We start from the raw sequence: 23,051 nt of genomic DNA on the forward strand, positions 1-23,051 counted from the left end.
TGAAGTAGACTGTAGGTACACTTGAGGGTGTACAGGTCTGAACAAGGGGGAAAAAAAAGTTCTTTTTTTTTTTGTAGTTTTAAATCACATTATCACCATAGTCACCAAGCCTTTTCATACATAGGCGTAATATGAACTGAAATTTAAGCAACTTTAGCCATTATAAAAAACAGATGCATGAAATGAATTGTATCTTTAAGCAAAACACAGAATCATGCCACAACCATATTGCAATGATGAAGCGATCAAAATTATACAGAATAGTATTAACACAATATTCTGCTAAATGTGCTTATAACTGCTTAATACGTTGTATACAAAAAATACCCTTGCATAAAGTAGACCGAAAATAAGTGCAGGAAGCCTTCACACACAAATTACAGTCCCATTAAAAAAAAAAAATAAACAGTTCCAAATATTTTAAAATACAGAATAATGTCACTACTCAATACTGTTTTGCTTCATACCAAAAAAAAAAAAAAAATTCTGAGCAGCTTTTCACTCAAACCAGTATTGGTTATCAAACACGCATCTATAATGAATGGCACCACTAGCAGTTTCAAGTGTCTGGAGGACCAAGATTAAGCATGGTTAAATTTAGGAAAAAAAATTAAAAATCAAATTAAAAAAAACAAAGAACCCTATGGATTATGGATTTGTGCGCCATCGTTTGGTTTTCTTTCAAACCCTTGTTTAACTGTTTCAGATAGTTACCTTATAACAACCTCTATTGCCACCATGGATGAAATTAATATTAAAAAGAAGTAACGTTTATTCATGTTGCTAAATCCTCTTCCTCTTTGCCTGCCTCTGTTTTGAAGACACACTCTCAGAGCACACACCACAAACACAGGAGACAGCTCCATCAGAAGAAGGTTCCTGCTATTTCTATTACACACGCCAGAACTATGGATGAAAATGTTGCCACATAGTTAAATAAAAACATCAGATAAATTATGGGATGATTAAAATACATAAATCAAACCAAGAATATACATATGATGATCCCCAGGCTGTACAGCACAGTAATGTTTCTCAAATGGCAGCAAGGAGGTCAACTAGGCTCATTTTGCATTTGGACTAATTTGTACCAATCATGATTTGTGTATACAGTACACACTGTAGTGTATGCAGTTAGTGTGATATATGAAAACATATGGCACACATTTTACTCCATAAATACACACACTAGACTGTGTTAACCAGGCATGTGTCTAATATACACACACAGCATGTCAGCTTATCTTGCACACAAGCACTTTCAAACTAGTAAACTGTCGCACACATGAAAGTCCCATACCTTTTCATGCCCTGACAGCTGGCAGGAAAAAAAAATAACAGAACACCAATGTGACAGTGACAAAATAAATGCCATGGCTAGGTTACAGTAGAAGAAATGAAACAAGAACCATACACTAACAGCACAAACAGTGTTAAAAGAAAAGGGAATATAGGTCAAGAAGTCTTCAATATTCTTTAACCCCCTCCCCTTCCTCAGATGCCACTGCAATAACAGGCTGTTCCTTAAAAGTAATACACTTCATGAAACATACTTCAGAAATATTTAAATAGTTTTAAAATCCAACCATTGTTTATCTGTGTGAATAGAATATAATTTAGCATGCAGATATAAAATGCTACATTTAACGTGATACTAGAACAGTATATTAATTGGGAAGTATTTTTCTAACACAAACAGTTCATATAAATTGTAATAACCCTTTGAGCCAATATTTTCCCCTCAAGCCCCTTTCCTGCTCTAGTGCACGGATATTTTTATTCTCCATTTCACTCCATTAATTTGGTCATGGCTGCATTCAGTTTATACACCCCCTTGTTTCCAAGTAAGCTTCAAAATTGAAAGCTCTATGAATCATAATCAAAAAGAAAATGAACACAGAGCAGAGAATAAAAAGAACAATGCAGGAGAGTATAATAAACCCAGCAAAATGTAAAACACACATAAAAAAACTATAGGAAGCAATTAAACAGCAGAGACAACAATATTAGCTGCTTGGTAGACCCTGCAGCTGTTTGTTTCAGAGTGAATAATACATTGTAAACTGGATTATGAATGGCTACCTGGAGACATGAAAATCTAAAGGATGTAAAAGGGTTAAGTACTGAAAAGTATTCAGTCAAAATGACATGAGTTCTAACCACCCAGCAGTTCAGTGGAAGAGTAGAGGAAAGGGGATTAGTTACCCGTCTCGATACTGTTGCATTTGTCCTTTCTTTGAGCTGCGGGTCTGTAGGCAGGTTCGTCCACACAATGTAAGGAGTATCATACTTGTCTCGGAGCTTTGGGCAACGTTTGAAGATGAAATCGATTATGAAAAACTTGATTCCAGCATACACTCCTTTTCAGAAAATAAAAAATGAAGGACACCGTTTAACAATATATAAAAAAAGGACAACAAAATGTTCAATAAATGTTTACTGGTAGGTACATCGATCCCTAATCATATTCAGAGAAATAAATATATTGAGAGTTTTTGAAAAAGGGCAAACACCTCTCTAGAGATATTAATAAGAATCCCTTTTATCTCGTAGCAATGATTATTTTAGATCTAACGTTTACAGCAAGGCTTAAAATCAGATCCTCATAATGTATCTATCATAATATATGTAACAATATGGCATAACCCCCCCCCCCCCCCCCCAAAAAAAAAGAAGTTTCATACCCATGAGAAAGCCCACCAGCTTGAAGGGAAGGAAACTAGATGCAATAAATGCAACCCAGAGCCCTATATATAACTTCTGTGTTATTTCAGGCTGGACCCACATAAATAAGCTGCAAGAACAGAAGTAACAAACATTTGATTAAAGGCAATCAGGAAACACGTACACCTAAGTACTACTGGAAACTATATTAAATTAAGAACTGGTATTTTAGGAGGTCAATCTACTTACTTTTTAATTTTTTCCAACACATCCGCCATCTTGCCAAACAAATTCTGTATTTAGGAAAGGTGAATGTCAGTTATAACAATTAAAATACAAACATATGCAGAGGTTTAGTAACAACAACAACAACAACAACAACAACAACAACAACAAAAGATAAAAGTTGTTACATTCTCACTGCTGGGCCAATGAGAATTTACAACTCTCTCAGGCATGACCTGGACGTCTGCCAGCTACAATACTAATAACTCCACCCAGAGAGTTGTCTGTGAGTATGCATGTGTGTGTGTGTGTGTGTGTGTGTGTGAGTCATGAGGTCTCTTCCCTACTTGCTGGATATTAGAGAGCACGTAATACATCTTAAAGAAGATGAACTACCCTATTGATTCTGATGCCCTGGACTAATGTAGACAGTGTTGCAGAGGCCACTGAAGGTCAGACATAAACACAGTAGCAGTGCAGGACTGTGCTTTGACTTTGAACTCCATTATTTTAATGCATCCGATCACAGCTGTTGCTGCTTTTGAGAGCAAGAACAGTGCTGTAGCACAACGTTCCAAACCTAACAAACAGCTCTCAAATACACAGATGTAACTGGCTACCAGTTTGTGTCCCAATACCAAAAAAGCTTGTGAGCTTGACCATTTATGTTTATATATAAAATCACAAAAGACAAGCATAAACAAGTATTTAAGAGTACCTGTGCTTTCTGTGCAACATCAAGAACAAGCTGAAACTTTTCTGATACGGTAAGGTCTTCTTTTGGAGGTTCCTAAAGTATGAAAAAGTGCATTTAGCAAAATTATTGCATGTAAAAAGCTATTTTTATCATTTTGTGGTGGAATAAAAGCTGTGTTGCAATATTATACAGACTAATGTTAAACAGTTAACAAAAATAACACAGTTGTCGGACATCAATTGTGTGTTGTATTTTTCAGAAAATTTTAAATCTTACATGCTAAATGAAATACTGAAAGAACAGTTGTACTTTAGATTTAGAGTTGCAACAAGCCAGGAGTAAAGTAGCTCTCGTGACATGTAACAAGTCACAACTTCCTGTGTCTCATATGGGGCAGCAGTGTGGAGTAGTGGTTAGGGCTCTGGACTCTTGACCGGAGGGTCATGGGTTCAATCCCAGGTGGGAGACACTGCTGCTGTACCCTTGAGCAAGGTACTTTACCTAGATTGCTCCAGTAAAAACCCAACTGTATAAATGGGTAATTGTATGTAAAAATAATGTGATATCTTGTAACAATTGTAAGTCGCCCTGGATAAGGGTGTCTGCTAAGAAATAAATAATAATAACAATAATAATAATAATAATAATAAAGCAGGCATTACCACAGGTTCTGAAACTTCAGGCACAATACTCCATTGTATCCTCCAACCCCTGCAAACAGGAACACAAAAAAAAAACAGTAATAGAACTTAATTTTGCACAACAAATGTAACTAGACATGAATTGTAATTCGCACTCAGTGAATTAATCCTTAGCTGGATTATACTACAGTACATCCTACTATAGTATACTTTTGTGCTTAGTATATCAGTTTCTGAGAAGAACCAAAACATGATTAAAGTGAGACTGCTTACCTTGCAATGAGGTAATTTAAGGATAACCTCAAAATGGCTAAAAAGAGGAACATAGGGATGGCCCAGCCATGCCACGCAGCATTCATGTAAATCTACAAAAATGACAAAAACAACACACTGTTGCACTGATATAAAAAGAAAAAACTAAAAAAGTTAACCAATATATTAATTACAGCGTAATTGAATGGCAAAGTCTGAGTTTTGGACTGAACTGCAAGCACATTCCAATATGCTTAATTTTTGTAGCACTCATTGACTTAAATTTTAGCGCTGTAAAACAGCAGCATATTTTAATACTGCCAGTGGGAAATATTGCAACAGAACTTAGTCTGGTTTACCCATTTATTGGGCAGCCTGTCCTCCCCAGTGTTTAGTAAGATCTATGCTATGCAACCAAACCCAAATCCAAGCCAACATTCAACATTTACTCAAAGATAACAGACATAATGCAATACAAATATTAAAACATGTCCAGAAAATAAAAAAAAAAAAACTCAGCAAGTCTCTATTGTTTTAGGCTTAATGCCAAGAAAATAAATAACACTGTATACTGAACTAAATTTCAAATCATTCAAGTCTGATTAATACTTACAATGAAGGCAATTGCTGAAGTGTATACAGAGTGCCAATTTGATAAGGCTGAGAGGTTCCTTAAAAAGTTAGTGACAGGTTTGGCACCTCGCTCTGAAATTAAAAGAATTATTTTCCCTTTTACTCACGAAACCTTTAGTAGCACGCTCCACAATAAAACCTGTCAGACTGCTAATGTTCTCCAAGGCCCGGAATTACATTGTCAGAAAAGACTAGAAATATGCCCCTTAACTTCTTACAAAGATGCATCTGGCTATAAGTCTTTAAGTCATTTAAAAAATATATTTTATAAGTTAATCTTTAAAAAGCAACTGGTGAGTTCTGTTTACTTACTTAATCTCCTCATGTTTTCTGTCAACCTAGAAAACAAAATAAACCAGTCGAGTCATTAAATACATATTGCTTGTACGTACACAGGCAGGAGCTTTTTTGGTTCACCCGACAGCAGCATATCTCAATATATAGTACAGCGCCATTGGCCACATCTCAATTGTATGTGTTTGCTGTAAAAGACAGCAGACCTTCCACAAGTTCAGTATGGGTCATTTCACATTAAAATAACCCACAGCGATAGAACATCACTCCAAAAGTCAGCCTCTCATCAGAACGCTGTGAGTTTAGGGAATGTTAATGCTTAAATATTCAATAGTGTTAGTACCAAACACCCACATTCCAATTTTTGTAGGAAGCTATAAAGAGCTCAGGAGAAACCTGAAAGCATAGTTTTCAGTGCATCAGGCAATGCTTTAATATGTGTACCATACTCTAGTGCTACAATTGTGAAACCAGGAGTGAGGTTTAAGCTTGTGATACAGAGAAAATAGATTCCTGACCTCTATAGCATAGTGTGACCAACAATGGTAAAGACAAAAAGATATAGGGGAAGAGTTAAGTTAGGAACAGCAGAGTAAAGAGCCCAAGAAACACCTGGTCTTCACCCACTGGTGATTCAGTATGCAGGTAGTCAAAAGTCTACCCATAGTTTTGCAGTTACAATCACCAGCCTGAATCAATTAATATGTAGGTCACCAGGACTGATTATGATACTGTAATGGTAAAACGTCCACAACAAATTTCATTACAATTGGATTACCCGTTCTCTATACAGTATGTATGCAACCTCCATTGGGGATACTAATGTGTACAACCTGAATAAAGCACAACCATTGGGCATGAGATAATCAATTAGATAGAGTAGGTTGCAATCTGTATTTTCTTTATTATATAACGTTTAGCCTGGAGGCCAGCTTACCGTTTAGCACTTAGTGGTTCTTCTGTCTCCACAGTGTTTTCTTCTGGCTGAAATCGGAAGTCCTCAATGTACACCCCAAACTTATCATAAAGCCACTTCTGAAATCTTGAATAAACTGTTTCAACCCTTTTCTCTATAAAAAAAAGCTAGATTAAATATTGTATTCATCCCCCCTCCCTCCATCCAATGTGTCGCTTTTGAGAGGGTGTTGACATGACAAGAAACTCATTTAAAAAAGCAATCTTTAATGCGTCAATCCTTTGTACTTTAGGTCCCAGTAGGAAGTAATTCACAAAGAAAGGATGCAGAATTCTCACACTTTACATTAGTTTGGTGGTTCACATATTCCCTAATGGAGGTGTGTGGGGGGGAGGGGGTCAGACTTAATGGATAACTGACCTATACAATATTAAAATAGTTTTGCAGATGGTGCATCTCCTCCCGAGCCAATATTAAAATGGACAAAAATACAAATGTGAGGAACAACAGAATATTATTTTTTATGTTAGCGTTGCTTCCTTAACTATAACAGAGATAGCATTTAAAACTGCTGTGCTTATGCCACTGCAAGTAATAGCAAGAGGATGTCCATGACACAATACTGGATCTTAAATTACCTTAAGGGCATGTAATCAAATAGGATAACAATAAGGTGAAGTTATTGCATGGTTTCGGAGTGCACAGACAAGTAAAACTACTACAGGTAAACTGAGCAGGTGTGAGGAACACAGACATCTCCTCAAACCCAGCACACACTGCTGAATGAGTAAACATGATATACTTTCCACATCAAGAGGTACATGTACATGCAAAGTATCAGCCATATTCAAACAGGGTTGTTATATGTTTTGTTACCTGTTCCATTGACTTTCGTAGGCTGCTGTACTGCAGATTCTTCTGCTCTGCATGGAGGGAAAAAAAGACAAATATGATCATGTACAACACAGGTTTGTTTAAAATGGCAAGACATTTTACGTATGGTTGCGTTACTCCATGCATATTAATAAAAAAAATAAAAAATAAATAGGATGTGTGAACTAACCAACATTACATAGATGTTGTGGTCAGTTTTAATGATCTAAACAATGGTGGATCTTAATGATCTTAAGTATTACATACAATAGAAATGCAGTGAAATAAGGTCTTGTGGTGGGGGGGAGGTGGGGTGAAGTCATGGTTATAAATTGTAGGGGTCTTCCATGGTTTAGAATATTAAAACTTGCTATGTTTTAGATACTTTACTTATTGAAATAAATAAAAACACTAAAAAGTATAGTCCAACAGTAAACTACTACCAGCAGGAAACTTTTCCATATTGATTTGTACCTCATAGTACATGTTGGATTGTTGGTGTCAGTAGCACATATTTTGCATAAGTATACTGACATAAGTTTAGCCACTGGCATGCAGAACTGCTCCTTGAAAAAAATTAAGGTCGCTTGCCAAGTTGTTAGTAAGCAATTCTATTTTTAAAAATGTGTTCTTGACTGCATGGGATACTGTTAACAGTTGCAGTGTTTTAAATGTTAAAAGTAATGGATGTATTTTTTATTGATTTATTTTAAGTTTGGTACTAGAAAACCACCAATGTTTATCATATTCTTTTCTGTACAATTTTAGGCCTGTCAATAACATCCTACATAAGTGCAAAAACACTACGTTGCAAGGTTCAGTATTATCATAGCAAATGGTAATGCAAACAGTATAAGTCATTCCTAGGAAATAGACTTAATCCAGTGTTAGTATTGTGAAAACATTTACAGTACAGTCAATAGAACTTGTTTTATCAATGCAAAATAATGAGATTTGGGAAAGTGGTTCTGAAAACGTAGCCATTCTTAGCTCAACCAATAAGACTCCTGAAAAAGTCCCTGTGACCTCAGTTCTAAAACCCCCAATAACTTATGCTAAGGGAATAGCCACACTTGGATGAAGAGCGCTCATGATCAGAAATGTAAGTATGAGTCTACACTATATCCCTGTCACGGGGGCGAGATACAGTCCCATAGGGCTAATAACAGTAATCGTATTTCACAGCGCCCGCTGTTATATAACGTAAATGGAAAATGCTGGTTAACAGCGTAAGCTTACTCAGAGTTGTTAAGCAAACATTGAGCATGTAAAAAAGCAAGTTTAACAGTTGTGAAGACTGAACTGTGTAAAAGTTCAAAGTGATCAGTATTGTGAACTCCTACCTTGTTTTCAGAAGTTCGTTGACTTTTTGTTCCAGTTCTATTCTTTTTATTCTCTCTTTATCAAGTTCCTGCTTTAATGTTTCAACATTTGTTTCTTCTCGCAGTTTTCTTAATTCTTCCTCTGCAACAACAACAAAAAAATAATTTGTAAAATGTCTGATGCACAAACAACCTATACAACAAAGACTTGCATACTGTAATACATTATCTACAAAAAACTGAAGTAATTGCTCAATTAACACAGTGGCATCAACAGTTTGTAAATATTTTTTGATTAGCTATCGAAAGTAATACATCATTTTCTCTCAGAATTAAAAAGCATAAATCCTTACCGAATCTTGCAAACTAAACTGCATTTTTCAGTATCCTATTCAATTTAATTCTGGGATAAACCAGTGAATTTGGATCATCACATGTATTGTTTAAATGGACCCCAGAGGTAACAGATGTACACAACCATGTTTCAAATCTACACATTATTCAATTCTTGAAACAAAATCAAATATCGCTCTGCTCCAATGAGTATTACTTCATATTCACAGGATTGACAAAGTTATGTTGACAAAAGTGGGTTGTCTCAAGTTAATTCTGGTGATTACTTTAAAAAGATAAATCTAGTTGTTATGTATTGCTAAGGTGTTCATTAAATCATTAGTAATAATATTGGTAATAATATGGTTTATATTTATTCATTATTATTTATCAAAATCATTCATATATATATATATATATATATATATATATATATATATATATATATATATATATATATATATATATATATATATATATTCATACATATATATATATATATATATATATATATATATATATATATATATATATATATATATATATATATAATATATATATATATATATATATATATATATATATATAATCCCTCCTTACGTCCATCTTCCACTGCCTCAAAGTGGCAGGAGGGTGACAGCGGGGTCCCCTGACTCTGGCAGGTTCAATCATGCTGTGAACGCTTGAGTAACATACTTGGCCAAAGTGTAAGGGGCACTCACCAATCCGCCTGGCCATAGTGGTGAGTTATGGCCAAACCCCCCCATGATGAAAGCACAGAACAAAACATGGCCCTCATTCCCTGTAGAATCACCGCGTTATGATTTTAGGCTGCCACAGAACACTGACCCTAGCCACATACAACTGCAGATCTCTTTCAGGTGATGCAAGACTTCAATGAGTTGGAAGAAGAACTTGGAAGAATCAAGTGGGACATCGTAGGACTAAAAGATGAGGGACTACTAGAATTCAAGAGTGGACATCTTCTCTTCTATCGAGGCACTACAGAGGGACAAACAGGAGGCGTTGGATTCATTGTCAACAAGAGAATCAAGAATAACGTAGTAGAGATTGACAGCGTGTCAGAGAGGTCTGCAAGACTGATAGTGAAAGTTTCAAGGAAGTATGAACTTCAGGGCATCCAAGTATATGCACTAACAACAAGCTATTTGGATGAAGAAGTCGAAGATTTTTATGAAGAAGTACAAGAACTACATGAGAATCGGAAGAGCCACTGTAAGTTTATCATCGGTGACTTCAAATGACAAAATAGGAGCCCAGCCAGAAATTGAGAATTCGGTCAGCAAATTTGGATATGGCGACAGGAATGATGCATGCTGGGAATAACAAGAGGAGACAGGAAAAGGGAGGAATGGATAAGAACACAAACAGAAGTATAGATACTAGACTGGATCCCAAGAGATATAAAGCAACCAAGAAGACTACCTCCAGAAGATGGCAAGATGAAATTAGGAAAAACACGCCGGAGCAACGTGGATGAGGGACACAGCAGACAGACTTTTGTGGAAGAATCTTGGGGAGGCCTTCATCCAGCAGTGGATTGAAAAAGGCTGATGATGATGATGATGATGATGATGAGATAGATAGAGATAGATAGACAGATAGATATTTAGACAGATAGATAGATAGATTAGAAACCACAAACAATGTAATATTGGGTGACTGTGGCTTAAGGCAATGTCATTTTTATAAATTGCGATGATCTTTGCCATAAAACTCTGGGTATTTTTTCACAGTAAAGTATTTTTGGATCCTGCTTCACCCTGCTGGACCACGTGCCTTGAATCTGTTCTGATTGGCCAATTCCCTAGTTGTTGAACAACAAAAAATCACAAAAAGTAAGATTCAAATTATTTGTTTTTTCTGTCGCACCCGTGTCGCCTCTGATGTCGATTGTGGTGTGAAAGCTACTTATTAAAAGTATAGATTCTATTCATTTTGTCGCATTGCGTCTGGTGTAGCCGCCTTTAGTCATGCTGTAAAACAGCAATAGTGTGCCCACCATGAATCCTAATGGATGGTTATTTTAATAGGGGCGATACATTTATAAAATTATATGACCCACGAAGGAGCACAGAAAAAAAAGGTAACATAAAAAACAATTCTAAATGAAAAGTAGTCCTCAAATATCATCCTCGATATATCCTAAAAATTAAAAGTTATGCCACCTTTGTTGTAGCTAATAAAGACCCAAAATGCCTCTCTCAACTTGTCGGTGACTTATATAATCAGCAAGACTGCAACGTGCAAAAAATTCAAACAATTCCAAGCTCACCCTTTATTCATTAGTCTTCAAAAAGACTCTCTGATGTTTTCAAACGTGTCCAGAATGAACTGGTGTTGCACCCAAGGTGATTCAGGCTTGACACAGTGTAATTACAGTAGAGTAGTAGTCCCTGGAGGGGCATAAGCACTGGTAAACTGACTTGACCAAGACCGTACAGTGATTTGCACAATCACTGAATCTATTAGTGTTGAGTCCTTCTAGTTCGGAGACCTTTCCTAGAGCTTTTTCAGCATAATGTAGCAGCAGAATTATGGCATTTCCTGCAGGAGGTTTTTGTAGATAGTTACTGTAAAATGCTATGTGGGTCTCAGTTTATTTAAAAGAGTTTCAAGTTACAATTATACCCCAGCTACTGTTCATATTAAAATTGTGAAAGCAATTAAAAATACCAACTAAACATCTTGGGTTTGAGTTTTATCAGAAATCCGATACAATTATTTCACTGAGCACCTTACGCATCAGTCACATATGCATATACAATAAACATGAGAAATAAAATGGTTAGCAAAGTTTCTAAATAAGAAAAAAAACAAAAAAAAACAAACACAACTGTTGATTAAAAATGCGCTATTGCATACCTAATTACTTGCTGAAATACCTCCAAAACAAAATGAATGTGGTAAATACATATACTGAGGATTTAACAAGCTTAAGACTTATGGCCTAGAAATGAACTCTTGTTATTGACTGCTCCTAAACCAATGTTAAAAGTGAACAAGACACAGTTGATTCAGTCAGCAAAAATGTATTTTCCCAGGGAAAAGAGTTTTCACCACAGGTGACATGCACAGTTCTTAGGTTACAAAAAACAGAAAGAAACTTAAATTAAGTAGAAACTAGAAATGTTTTGAACATTATATCCAGGAGGTATAATGTTAGTGGAATGGCATATCTAATGAAATAAAATAGATGTGAAAAAGATCTGCATTATTAATTTGGCCAGTGGAATATAGAAAACAGCTATGTACCAGCTTAAAAACAATGGACTCTATTCACAAAACGTCAAGGACTGTTTTAACTCCTGTTTTGCTATGGACTCTATAGTCCTTAAAAGCTTTGTGAATTGGGCCCAGTATTGTATTTCAAAGCATGTGGACTGTATCATTGATATGACTAGATGTTAAAACAATGCGGCAGTGAAATGATTAATATTTACATGCCAACACTCGTTATCACACTTAATTGAAAAAAAAACAACATAGCATAGAGCTGTGTACTAATTAATAAGACAATGCTATTGTTGAAGTGCTGCTAACCCTCAATAAAACAGTTGACAAAAGGTTTCATAAACCAGCAGTGTGGAGTAATGATTAGGGCTCTGGACTCTTGACCGGAGGGTCGTGGGTTCAATCCCAGGTGGGGGACACTGCTGGTGTACCCTTCAGCAAGGTACTTTACATAGATTGCTCCAGTAAAAAACCCAACTGTATAAATGGGTAATTGTATGTACAAATAATGTGATATCTTGTAACAATTATAAGTCGCCATGAATAAGAGTGACGGCTAAGAAATAAATAAATTAAAATAATAATAATAATAATAATAATAATAATAATAATAATAATAATAATAATAATACCAGCTTGATTTAGTAATGAGTGTTAAAGCCTTCACAAAACTTTCCATGAAACAGTCCTTAAAGCTTCGCGACTGTTCTCTACACCCCATAAATTAAAAAAAGAAAAGTGTGGCCGGTGGTAGCTAAGGGAATGCTTGATAAACATATTGCAGCTTTCAAAAAGGTGTGAAATGTAACATTAGTAAGCACATATTGTTAAAGAAACAATTGTAGAAACAGAATAAAATATTTCTATAAAAACTGACATTTACCAAGGTGATTTATTTTCTTGGCTTTTCACAATGAGTAACAATGATGAATCTGGCCCCGTGGGATAGCGCTTTGCTTTAACAGCAAATGAAAAACAGTATTTCTTGTTTGCCCAATCAAGGTCCAAGGACAGGACACCAATATCTTACTGTACAGTTAAATGTGTGAAAATACATCTGGTACAAGGAGCTATTCCTGTCTTATTTAATTGCATCAACTTCACTCAAGCAACATTTAGGACATGCAAAAGACTGTCATTACTGTAACATGCATCCCCACCATGGCTCTACATTCAAAATTAGAGCTATCGGTGTGATGAAAAAGTTGACGACGATGACACTCTATACCAGTATTTACAGAACAGTACAGAAGAAGAATTACTACGTTTCACACTGGGAGCATTTACAGTTATCCCATGGTCTGCACCTCTGGAGGCCTGGGCTGCATTCAGTAGGCAGAGTGGTGCGTTGTGGCACTACGTAACATAAGTTAGCTCTTATTGAACGATGTGTTATGGAGAGAGAACTTTCAAGATGGAAGAAAATACAGCTCTAGCATGGTTTTTTTGATGAATTTAGGGAAGATTGCGCAGACAAACTGCTGTTTAATGCCTATACTGTACTACATGCAAAAGAGTCCTGTACAGATTGAAAACTACACTGAGAGCATTGTTCCTCAATACTGTGATTGTTGCATGTTTTATTTACAGGTGGCTACAGTGCAGTTTATGCTTGCACTTAAGAGGTTTCTATTGTATGCAAGTGTTGTTGTACAGCAAAAAAAAAAAAAAAAAAAAAACTTTCCAAAAATCAATTAATTTTTTTCAACAATTCCTTTTTTTTTTTTTTACAGCAAATCAAATAAATAAAAACTTTCCAAATAAATTATTTCTTCGACGTTTTAAATACATCTGTGAATGACTTTAGCAGTTAGTTTCTTTGTTTTGCAACCTTCTGCATTCCCATGAGCTCCTGCGTCTGCTTTTTCTGTTCTTACAATTGAAGTACTACTGTTTTAAGTCTTATAGTACATTGTATCATTTTATTTTTAATGTGCTCTTGGTTAGATAGAAATGTAACACTGCAAAAGTACCTAAGTTCTTATTCTAACGTCCCCTTTCTGCCACGAAAAAAAAAAAAGGTTTAAAGTTTTCTGTGTAGCCTATACTGCTGTGTTTTTTCAGCCTTGTTTGTGAAGCCTAATCTCGCAGAAATAGCAAAACTATAAAAAAAAAAACAGCTTTACATGCAGTTCACCTTTAACACAGCGCTATTTGTCCATTATTTTTATTTTTAAATGCAGTTAAGAAAATATTCCTTAATGTAAGGCCGACCTAACAAACAATAACAAGCTGAGCATTTCGAATGTTGCGTGCGATGCTGCAGATTCACTTCGTTTAAAAGGAAAAATAATTGTGCTGTTAATTTAAATAAATAATTTTTTTACGAAAAAGAATGTACACAGATATGGACAAAAAATCCAAATATGTGGGGAAATTACACCACAGTTGTCGCACTGGTATTGTACAGTCGCCATTTTGAAATGCCCACCGAGTAAGCTCCTCAGAATGTTAGCTAACGTTATGAGGCGCTCTTGGCGTGCCGGTCGTTCAACAGAAAGCGCCACGTAATGCACTGGAGCGCTCTGCCTATTGAACTCACCCCTGGATTCAAATTCAGCCCTCAGAAGGCATTTAGTCTCTGGCTAGGATTCAATTTTAATAATGGAAGCTTGTTTGTCAATATTAGGAGTAACTTTATCAACACATGTATTGTAATTTAGTATTCCTTACTAGAGGTCTTCACGGGTCTACCCGAACCCGAGGACCCAAGACCTGACCCGTACCTTTTTCGGGTGCAAAATTGTCACGCAACACTCGGGTCGGGTCCAATTTTGTTTACTCAGTAATACACAAACTGTCGATTACTATTGAAGAGGCTCTCTTTGGTACTAAATATCATTGTTTATAATTCCTGTTGCGTGGATTGGCTTCCCCCAGTAGCACATGACATGGCTTGCAGAGCACAGCAGCAATCAGATAATGTATTTCTTTGTATCTTTTACACAAACAAATTATATATTTAATTTTATAGTCCTCTGTGTAGGTTCATGATGGAATAAACACTGTCTGTAGTTCAGCCAGATTTCCAAGTTGACTGGAAAAAACACTGCTTTAATACTGTAGTATTACTCTAGTCAGTGCCTATACTAAGCTGGGGAAAGGCAAAGCATTCCACTGTTTTTTCAGGCCGCGTCGGATCTGGGTCTAATAAGAATTTTACATCGGGTCGGGTCGGGTAAATAATTGTCAGTTTGTGGTTGGGTTAATTAATTTGGACCTGTGAAGACCTCTACTCCTTACTAACACTTTAAGGATGGGGCTCCCGCGTGGCGCACCCGGTAAAGGCTAAAACATAGGTAAAATATTGTTCCATATTCATTTAAGCAAGCAATTACAGTAATGCATGTAAATGTTTTGCGAGATTCAATGTCTTGAATGTTATAGGATAATAAAAAGTACACTGTTCAAAAGAATCACAATCTGTGAAATGTGAATGTGTTGTTTTGATAACTGAACTGTAATACAAGGAGGTATTAGTAAAACCAGTAGACACACCTCAAAATTAATATAATAAGTATACTGTGATTTGCCATTTACCTTTGTCTGGACTTTAAAATGACCATATTCTGTAACACGTGCCTGTTTAAAGCTTATGAAAATACAAATTTGAAAAGGACTACACTGCTGCTGTCCTATGTATAATTTACAAGTATGCTCCTCGCTGTTCTAGCACAGCACTCAATTGCAGTGTTTTTAAAAATGAAGATGCAAAACTCAAGGTGCACTGCAGTCAATCTCACCAGCTGCCACAGGCTTTACTAGAATAACAATAAAGGTACCATTTTGTAATTGTGGCACAGCAGTAGACTTCTATTTAGCTTCTATTTGGGTTAATCAAAGTACATGGCATTCTACAGACTATTCCATTAGCTTTCTAAATAGCACAATGACTGTGCTGGCAAGCTATATTGTAGTTAATGAGGTTAGGTGGTTAAGTAGTCTACATTGTACACACAAGCCTGCAACTTTCGGTCTTTCAATAAAGTTCAATTTGCTTTTTTCATTATTGTTAGCTATGGTATTGTGTTACATGAATTAGGAACAAGTGAACATGACACCCTGAAAATTAATTATTTAGCGCGCCTTTTATGTCCTGATCACCACCTACGTAGCATGACATACAAGGAAAATAAAGCTAGTGCAATTCAAGCAAGAAAATTATTCAAGACTAACGTAGAATGATCTACCTATTCAAAAGACAGGCACTTTCTAGTAAAGTTTTAAATGTTTCAGCCGGAGACTGCTTCAAAACCTAATGGCCATTATGGGATTTTCAAGCACAGTAGGTTGAAATTCTAGTAGGCAAATACTATAACTCTGAGTTTAATCACATGAAATCCTTTCCTGACCCCAACGCATTACTCCAGATCAAGCACACTGTTGTATAATTGGTATTGAACTGACTGGCATAATCAGTAAATCCAGGTCACACTGTGTCAAACTGGTTAACATCAGCAGTTAACTTGACTGTGTAGTAAATGTTACATACTGTATGTAGTGAATGAAGCCCAATTCCAAAAGGTTATTGAGGACAGGAAATTACAGTGGGACAATCAAAAGGCATTGAAAGTCCTGTTACACCAAAGCTGTAAAATGATATCTACAGGAACAGCTGTATTTAACTGTGCAGTGTGACAGTCTACAGTGGAAAGAAGACATTTCAATGGTTTTGTTCTGGCTCACTGATGAGCCAGTGTAATTTACAAGAAAACAATGTATGTCTGTAATGCATATCCACCACCAAGGACAAAAAAAACACATTAAAAGAGACAGTATCAGGTGAAAGTAGGTCACTATGACCTACTTCTAAAGCATGTATCTAGTGGTACTCACTTGTATCTACTTGAAATACCACTGCCCCCACCCCCAGTTATTCAACACTAACAAACTTCCTTTATTCCTGTTTTAAAAAGTTCTGCCACAAAGGTTGGCACAACATAAGGTGAACAGGAATGTCATTCAATAGTGCAAGTCACAGCCAGGTCCTTGAAAATTAAGAACACAAGTCTACAGAATTTGAATTAAGCCGAGCCTTTCTGAATACAAACAGTTCAATAAATATTAATTGAAAAACACTAACACTAGAAGGACTGGAGATAGACTCAACACCTGAACAGACCACTTTCGGGAGCCAGCTTTCACGGAATACTTCTGATTACAGCTAAACACATTGCGGACTGGTAAATAAAAATAATAAAGTAGAATACCGTTCTGTATAATGAAAATGCAATTGTTTTCTGTGTGGCCGTCAATACGACTGCTCCCGGGGCTTTTAGGTATAATGTAATATATCTCCTTTATGCTTTGTGAGAATATTTAATACATACGGACAGAAAGGTACATGAACGCACAGCCCCATATGTGTTACACGACTGGAGAAAATTACATTTTAAAACAAAAAAACTGCCAAAATGACTGCCGCGGGGCTCAAGGAGCTAACAAAATAGTTCCCATAAATATCACATTTTACTAAATTGTACTATGAAAGATACACACACTACGTTAAACAAGCACAGTATTACTTTGAATTAATAATGGGCATTTATTTAAATTGCTAAAAACAGCTGCGGTACTTATTCAAGGGTAGCAGTAATTAGAAGTACTGCCATTTTTTATTGCTTTTTTACAGTATTTGAGGGAGGCGTATATTGAAGTTTATTTCTGCGGATACAACTTGATCAGGATGGCAAAGAAGTCCTACAACAGCTTTTAAACTGAAAGTTGTTGAGCTTGCAGATCAGAAAGGGAAAAAAATGTACATGTTTCATTATTGAGAGTGCTGTTTATTCAAGGGCGGCGTCTTTTACTAATCCGATATCTGAGTGCGGCGCTTATTCAAGGGCGGAGGCAATTCAAAGCAATACAGTATTTGACATTTGAACTATTTTTTTTTTTACAACATTTATAAAAAGAAAAAAAAAATGGTGAATGCCTTTTGCACTCTTCCATTCTGCACTTCCTGTAAAAAGGCATAAGCAAGTTGCTTCTCAGAAGCATTTCTTCAGTTAAAAGAAAATATATTACGCATGTTACCTGAGCAGCAATATGTCACAGAGCGCTGGCTTTAGTTTATAAAAGGGTGTGTCTGCAGGCTGTAACAAGCAGGCATACAAAACGTTCCTTTCCTTGTTTTAATGAACACATTCTTTTTTTTTTTTGGCAGCCTAAAGAAACATGTCTACAAAATATACCTAATAAAATAATGAAATAAATATTACAGGATTGGCAGATTTTGTATACTGCCTATCCTGCGGATTACATAAAGGTTTTTTGTGAAATTCTACTTTTTTATAATACAACAGCTAAGACCTGTAATACCACTAGATGAACAGTTTTGTTGAAGATATAAAATGATGGTGGTGCACAATTAAAGCAAATTAATTCAGTATTCAAATTATTTTGCATGCATGTGAAATTATTACACTGCTCTGCATATCAGTAGCAGTATCTCAACCCATCTCTGGTGTGGTTTACCACATCCTGCATTTTAAATCATTCATACAGCAAGTACAAAACAAATAAAATGTGATTCTTAGGCCTAAAAACCAGCTGGGTCTTAATTTACCATTCACGGTCATTCATAAATACACACACACAGACACACAGACACACACAGACACACACACACACACACACACACACACACACACACAGTAAGCTAGTAAAAAGTAGGATGAAAATACTTGGAAAAACTAATACTTAAGCCGGCATTAAAGGATTGTGAACAGGCTGTCCATTCAGGAAAAATATCTCTGTGCCTTCAATGAAAGCACAATAAACAGGCTGTGCTGAAACTCTTCCAACTCCCAAACTGAACACTATTGGGCTTATAAAAGATAAGGCAAACAAAAGTAATTTCTTCTCTAAACTCAATTTCTATCAATTTTGTTAGTTATGGATCAAAACAATTAACATATTACTTTATAATGCCACAACACATTTGCACATTATGTGAATGGTTAACCAAGCTTGTCTAAGCTGCATCAAACTGGTGACTACAGAGATAACATGCCAGAATGAAAGACAGGGAGATTATCCTTCATTATGTGTACTTTATAATTGGAAAGAGTGTGCATTTCCAAAGACTATAGGAAGCACTATGTGTTAAAAAAAAAATCCTTAACTAAAGCAAAACCATTTTTGTACATCTATGCATGTCAGCTTCTGTCTCGATGGCTTATTAACCTTTTTATGAATTTAACCAGAGATCATTATCCAGGAGTATAAAGTATGTGCAAGTCAGAGATTACTGCAAGACATTTCTTCTTGAACCTTCTTATGTCTTTCATCTTGGCATGCAGTGATGTTAAGTCATCTACGATGACATCTGAAAAAAAGCCTTTTGCTATGTGCTAGAACAGCTCATGTTTCTGACATTCAACTGGGAGCTGGAAGAAATGCACTACTATAAATGGGATGAAAAATAATATCCTATTGCACATTTGTTAAAGTGAAAAATGAAATAGCTGCGACTGAGGTATCGGACATTATAAAGCAGTTACTTTTTGGAACAATGTTAGGCCAGGCTTCTTCTTAAGAGCAATAAGTATATTATGTAACTGTCCTTTTCTATAGCGAAGCTGTCAAAAAGAGAATTTAATTTAACCATACAGATTCTGACCCATAAAAAAATGCTGGCGGTACATAATCATGGCAAAATGTTTTTTGCCTGCACTATTTAGAAGTTGTTTTTTTAAACAATGGGTTAAAAAGCAGCATCTCTGCAAGGATATGGATTCGGTTCTCCATCAAGGTAAAAACCAGGGGGGTCAGCTTGGAAGGTCATATTGCTGTGAAAGTCCAGATGTAAAAAAATGTCACATTTAATACCAGACAGGGAAGTATGTTGTAATACTATTGTAAATTAGCAAATATGGAAGAAAGAAAAATAAATAAAAATTGACCTGACATGGCACTGATAACAGGACAGCAGTTTCAGATTCAGTGTTGTGAGGTTGGTAAAACAGTTCTGATAATACAGTATTAACTGGATATGAACCTAATATTAGACAGTCAACTAACCACTTAACAAAATATAAGGGATGTTTATAGGAAACTGCATATAATAGTACAAAATATAGGGCATTTTTATTGTTCTCTCAAAATCTATGTAATCCTGTATGTTCCTTTTTTAGCACCAAGCGCTCAAATAGCAGCATGAAATGCTACATGCATTTCCTGCCTCGCCTCTTTACTAGAATCTATACCAATGAAAAGTTTACAAAAAATAAATCAAAAAGGACTTGCCCGTACACGCAGTACAGATATCATCATTCAATGCATCATGCACTCATTTGAAAAACAATTAATGGGTATGCAAGTTTTGTCACACATAAGAACACTCACCTATAACAATTCATAAATTTAGTTATACATTGTGAGTAAAACAGACATTGAAAAGACAAAATTAGCTTCTGTCTTTGCGCTTCAAATTAGAGATCATCATGTTTAAAGTATTACTAGTGAATAACTAGCAAATACAATTATTTAAACACATTGCTTTGAGGAACAGTTTACCTAAACCAGTGTTTAAGGACACTACGCTAATGAAACCAATTAGAGTAAATTAAATAACTTGTCAAGCTATTTTCAGGGGTGTCAGTATTAGTAATGGCCAAGAAAAAACATACGTTTTAAGAACAAATATGAGAAACATTAACCACTGTGCTTAACCAACATCTACCCTTTTACAGAGCAAGATCATAGGCTTGATTCATGTCCTGCCTGGCCCATCCAATCCATAACTTCTCTTTTTGAGACCTGCAATGATGGCTAATTCTAACAGTGGCAAACTGTGGTGGTTTTGTGTTATGTATTAAGCAGAATCTGGATGAAAGCTGTATTGTTTCACTATGAATACGATTGTTTCCCTATGAACATAAATGTTATATCATTTATAAGAGGGTATGGATCATGCAATGTGAAGCGGTATACTTTTTTTTAATAGAACTGTGGCTTTCCAACAGGGGTTTGCTTAAACAAAAAATGTGTACTGTGACCGCCAATGTCATCAAAATTGACCATAAATGGCATTAACCAACATTCTACTCCAAACAGTTCATTAGATAGGGACAGTGCCCCTGAGGGCCATTGTTAGAGGAATAATTCCATACACCAGGTTTGCCATGGACAGCAAAAACGACGACTTCTCAAGCAAATCCCAGTCCAGTTATAGTACTTGACCCAATCTTAATGACAATTGATTAGTTTTATTTGTTTTAATTAAAACAGTTCAGAATGTAATTATTCCTACAATATAAGACCATGTGTGGCACACTGCCCTGCCCTTTGGTGAACAATTGAGCTCTTAACCCAGTTGCCAGAGGCTTCCTTTTCCTGTCAAACTCTTGTTCAAGCTGAAAAACATCTGACACTGATTTATATGCCTGTGTATAATTAACAGAGGGCAAGGCGTTTAACAACAAGAGAAGGCTTCCAAAAGCCAACGTTCCCACGGTTCCAAAACAGAGCCCAAGACGACATGCGAAAATAAAACTCTGTGGATGCATTTAGAGAGATTATTATTTAAAAGTCGTTATCAAGAACTGACTGTAAAAACGGGTTATTATATATACACAAATGGTCCTACATGTACCGTGACTAGATATTTGTGCCTGCTTAACCCTTTCATGCATAGTGACCACATATTGGGACGGATCAAAAAAAAAAAATCATGCATGATCTCATATGAGGATGCCATTCCCCAACAAATCTACATCTAGCATTCATGTAAATGCACTGCGTTCTAATCTGTGCTCATTTTACTGCTTGTGTTCACTGAACTAAAAAATGTAATCTGGCTGTCCCAGCCTATTCGCTCGCATAAAAGTAGCGTACTGCAGTGAATACTCCTAACTCGGTATGAATAACTAAATAAAAAAAAATAAAAAAAAAAAAAAAAAAAAACCAACACACACACACATGAAAAACACAGTTTTAACTTTTCATTTTAAACAATATATTATTATTCTTCTTCTTCTTATTCATTTCTTAGCAGACGCCCTTATCCAGGGCAACTTACAATTGTTACAAGATATCACATTATTTTTTACATACCCATTATACAGTTGGGTTTTTACTGGAGCAATCTAGGTAAAGTACCTTGCTCAAGGGTACAAACAGCAGTGTCTCCCACCTGGGACTGAACCCTCAAACCTCCGGTCAAGAGTCCAGAGCCCTAACCACTACTCCACACTGCATGTGCTAGTGTTGCCAGAGATATAGGAATATGCCATTATTTCAATATGTTTTTGGATAGGTTAGCTGCATTTAGTAACAGAAGTTAATGTGAAACAAAAAGAGGCTATATTTGTAGCTTGACTTGTGAACTGTACCGTAGTGTGAATGATTGATTTCAGCTCCATGTTATTATATGGGTTTATTCAGCTAGGTTTAATATCTTACAAGACTACATGCCAAAAGAAAATTCTATTAACGCTACTCCTGGAAATAATGTGTACAGTCTGTTCTTGACGCTGTCATGTTTAACCAAAATTCTATAAAGCCTATCAACTGTGTGCCACCAATCCCGTTACAGACCACCAGAAGTGGTAAGTAACATCCTGTACACTCTCCAATCATTTTTTATTTTTCAAATTGCTTTCCACCCACCTCGTTTTCTTATTCCGTTTTTTTTTATATGTACATCGAGTGAAGTTGGCGATCAGTGACTGCAATAAATTGCATTAGAAATGGATAGCTTAGAGGGTCCCTGAGTGGCTCATCCAGTTAAAGTGCTGGTGCGGGCAGCGCAGGATGAGTCACACAGCTTGGACGACACCAGTTCGCATCCAGGCTGTGCAAAGAGGCCGAACTTTGCTGGGGACCCTGAGGGGGGCGTCACATTGGCTCTGACGGGATGGGAAACCGGCAGGGATTGCTTCTCCTCATTGTGCAACAGCGTACCCTCCTGGCCAGACACCAAGCACATTCAGAGTGGATAA

General features: G+C 36.1%; 1 protein-coding gene across 5 annotated transcripts in view; it reads right to left on the reverse strand.

Moving 5' to 3' along the window:
• The window catches only part of gramd4a (GRAM domain containing 4a), a 52,929-nt gene that overhangs the window by 10,040 nt on the left and 19,838 nt on the right, over positions 1 to 23,051 (reverse strand). For 4 of the 5 annotated variants that reach the window (XM_034026727.3, XM_059027178.1, XM_034922171.2 and 1 more), the window contains 12 exons: positions 8,539 to 8,659; positions 7,199 to 7,245; positions 6,344 to 6,476; positions 5,425 to 5,450; positions 5,093 to 5,184; positions 4,501 to 4,592; positions 4,249 to 4,297; positions 3,608 to 3,679; positions 2,914 to 2,957; positions 2,685 to 2,794; positions 2,206 to 2,360; positions 1,301 to 1,318 (listed from right to left, as the gene is read on the reverse strand). In XM_034026727.3, the coding sequence (XP_033882618.1) occupies positions 1,301 to 1,318; positions 2,206 to 2,360; positions 2,685 to 2,794; positions 2,914 to 2,957; positions 3,608 to 3,679; positions 4,249 to 4,297; positions 4,501 to 4,592; positions 5,093 to 5,184; positions 5,425 to 5,450; positions 6,344 to 6,476; positions 7,199 to 7,245; positions 8,539 to 8,659 (959 nt within the window). The remainder of the gene's footprint in view (positions 1 to 1,300; positions 1,319 to 2,205; positions 2,361 to 2,684; positions 2,795 to 2,913; positions 2,958 to 3,607; positions 3,680 to 4,248; positions 4,298 to 4,500; positions 4,593 to 5,092; positions 5,185 to 5,424; positions 5,451 to 6,343; positions 6,477 to 7,198; positions 7,246 to 8,538; positions 8,660 to 23,051) is intronic. The other variant, XM_034026728.3, reaches the window with a different exon arrangement.

Source organism: Acipenser ruthenus, chromosome 7 (genome assembly GCF_902713425.1).
Source record: "Acipenser ruthenus chromosome 7, fAciRut3.2 maternal haplotype, whole genome shotgun sequence".
NCBI lineage: Eukaryota > Metazoa > Chordata > Actinopteri > Acipenseriformes > Acipenseridae > Acipenser > Acipenser ruthenus.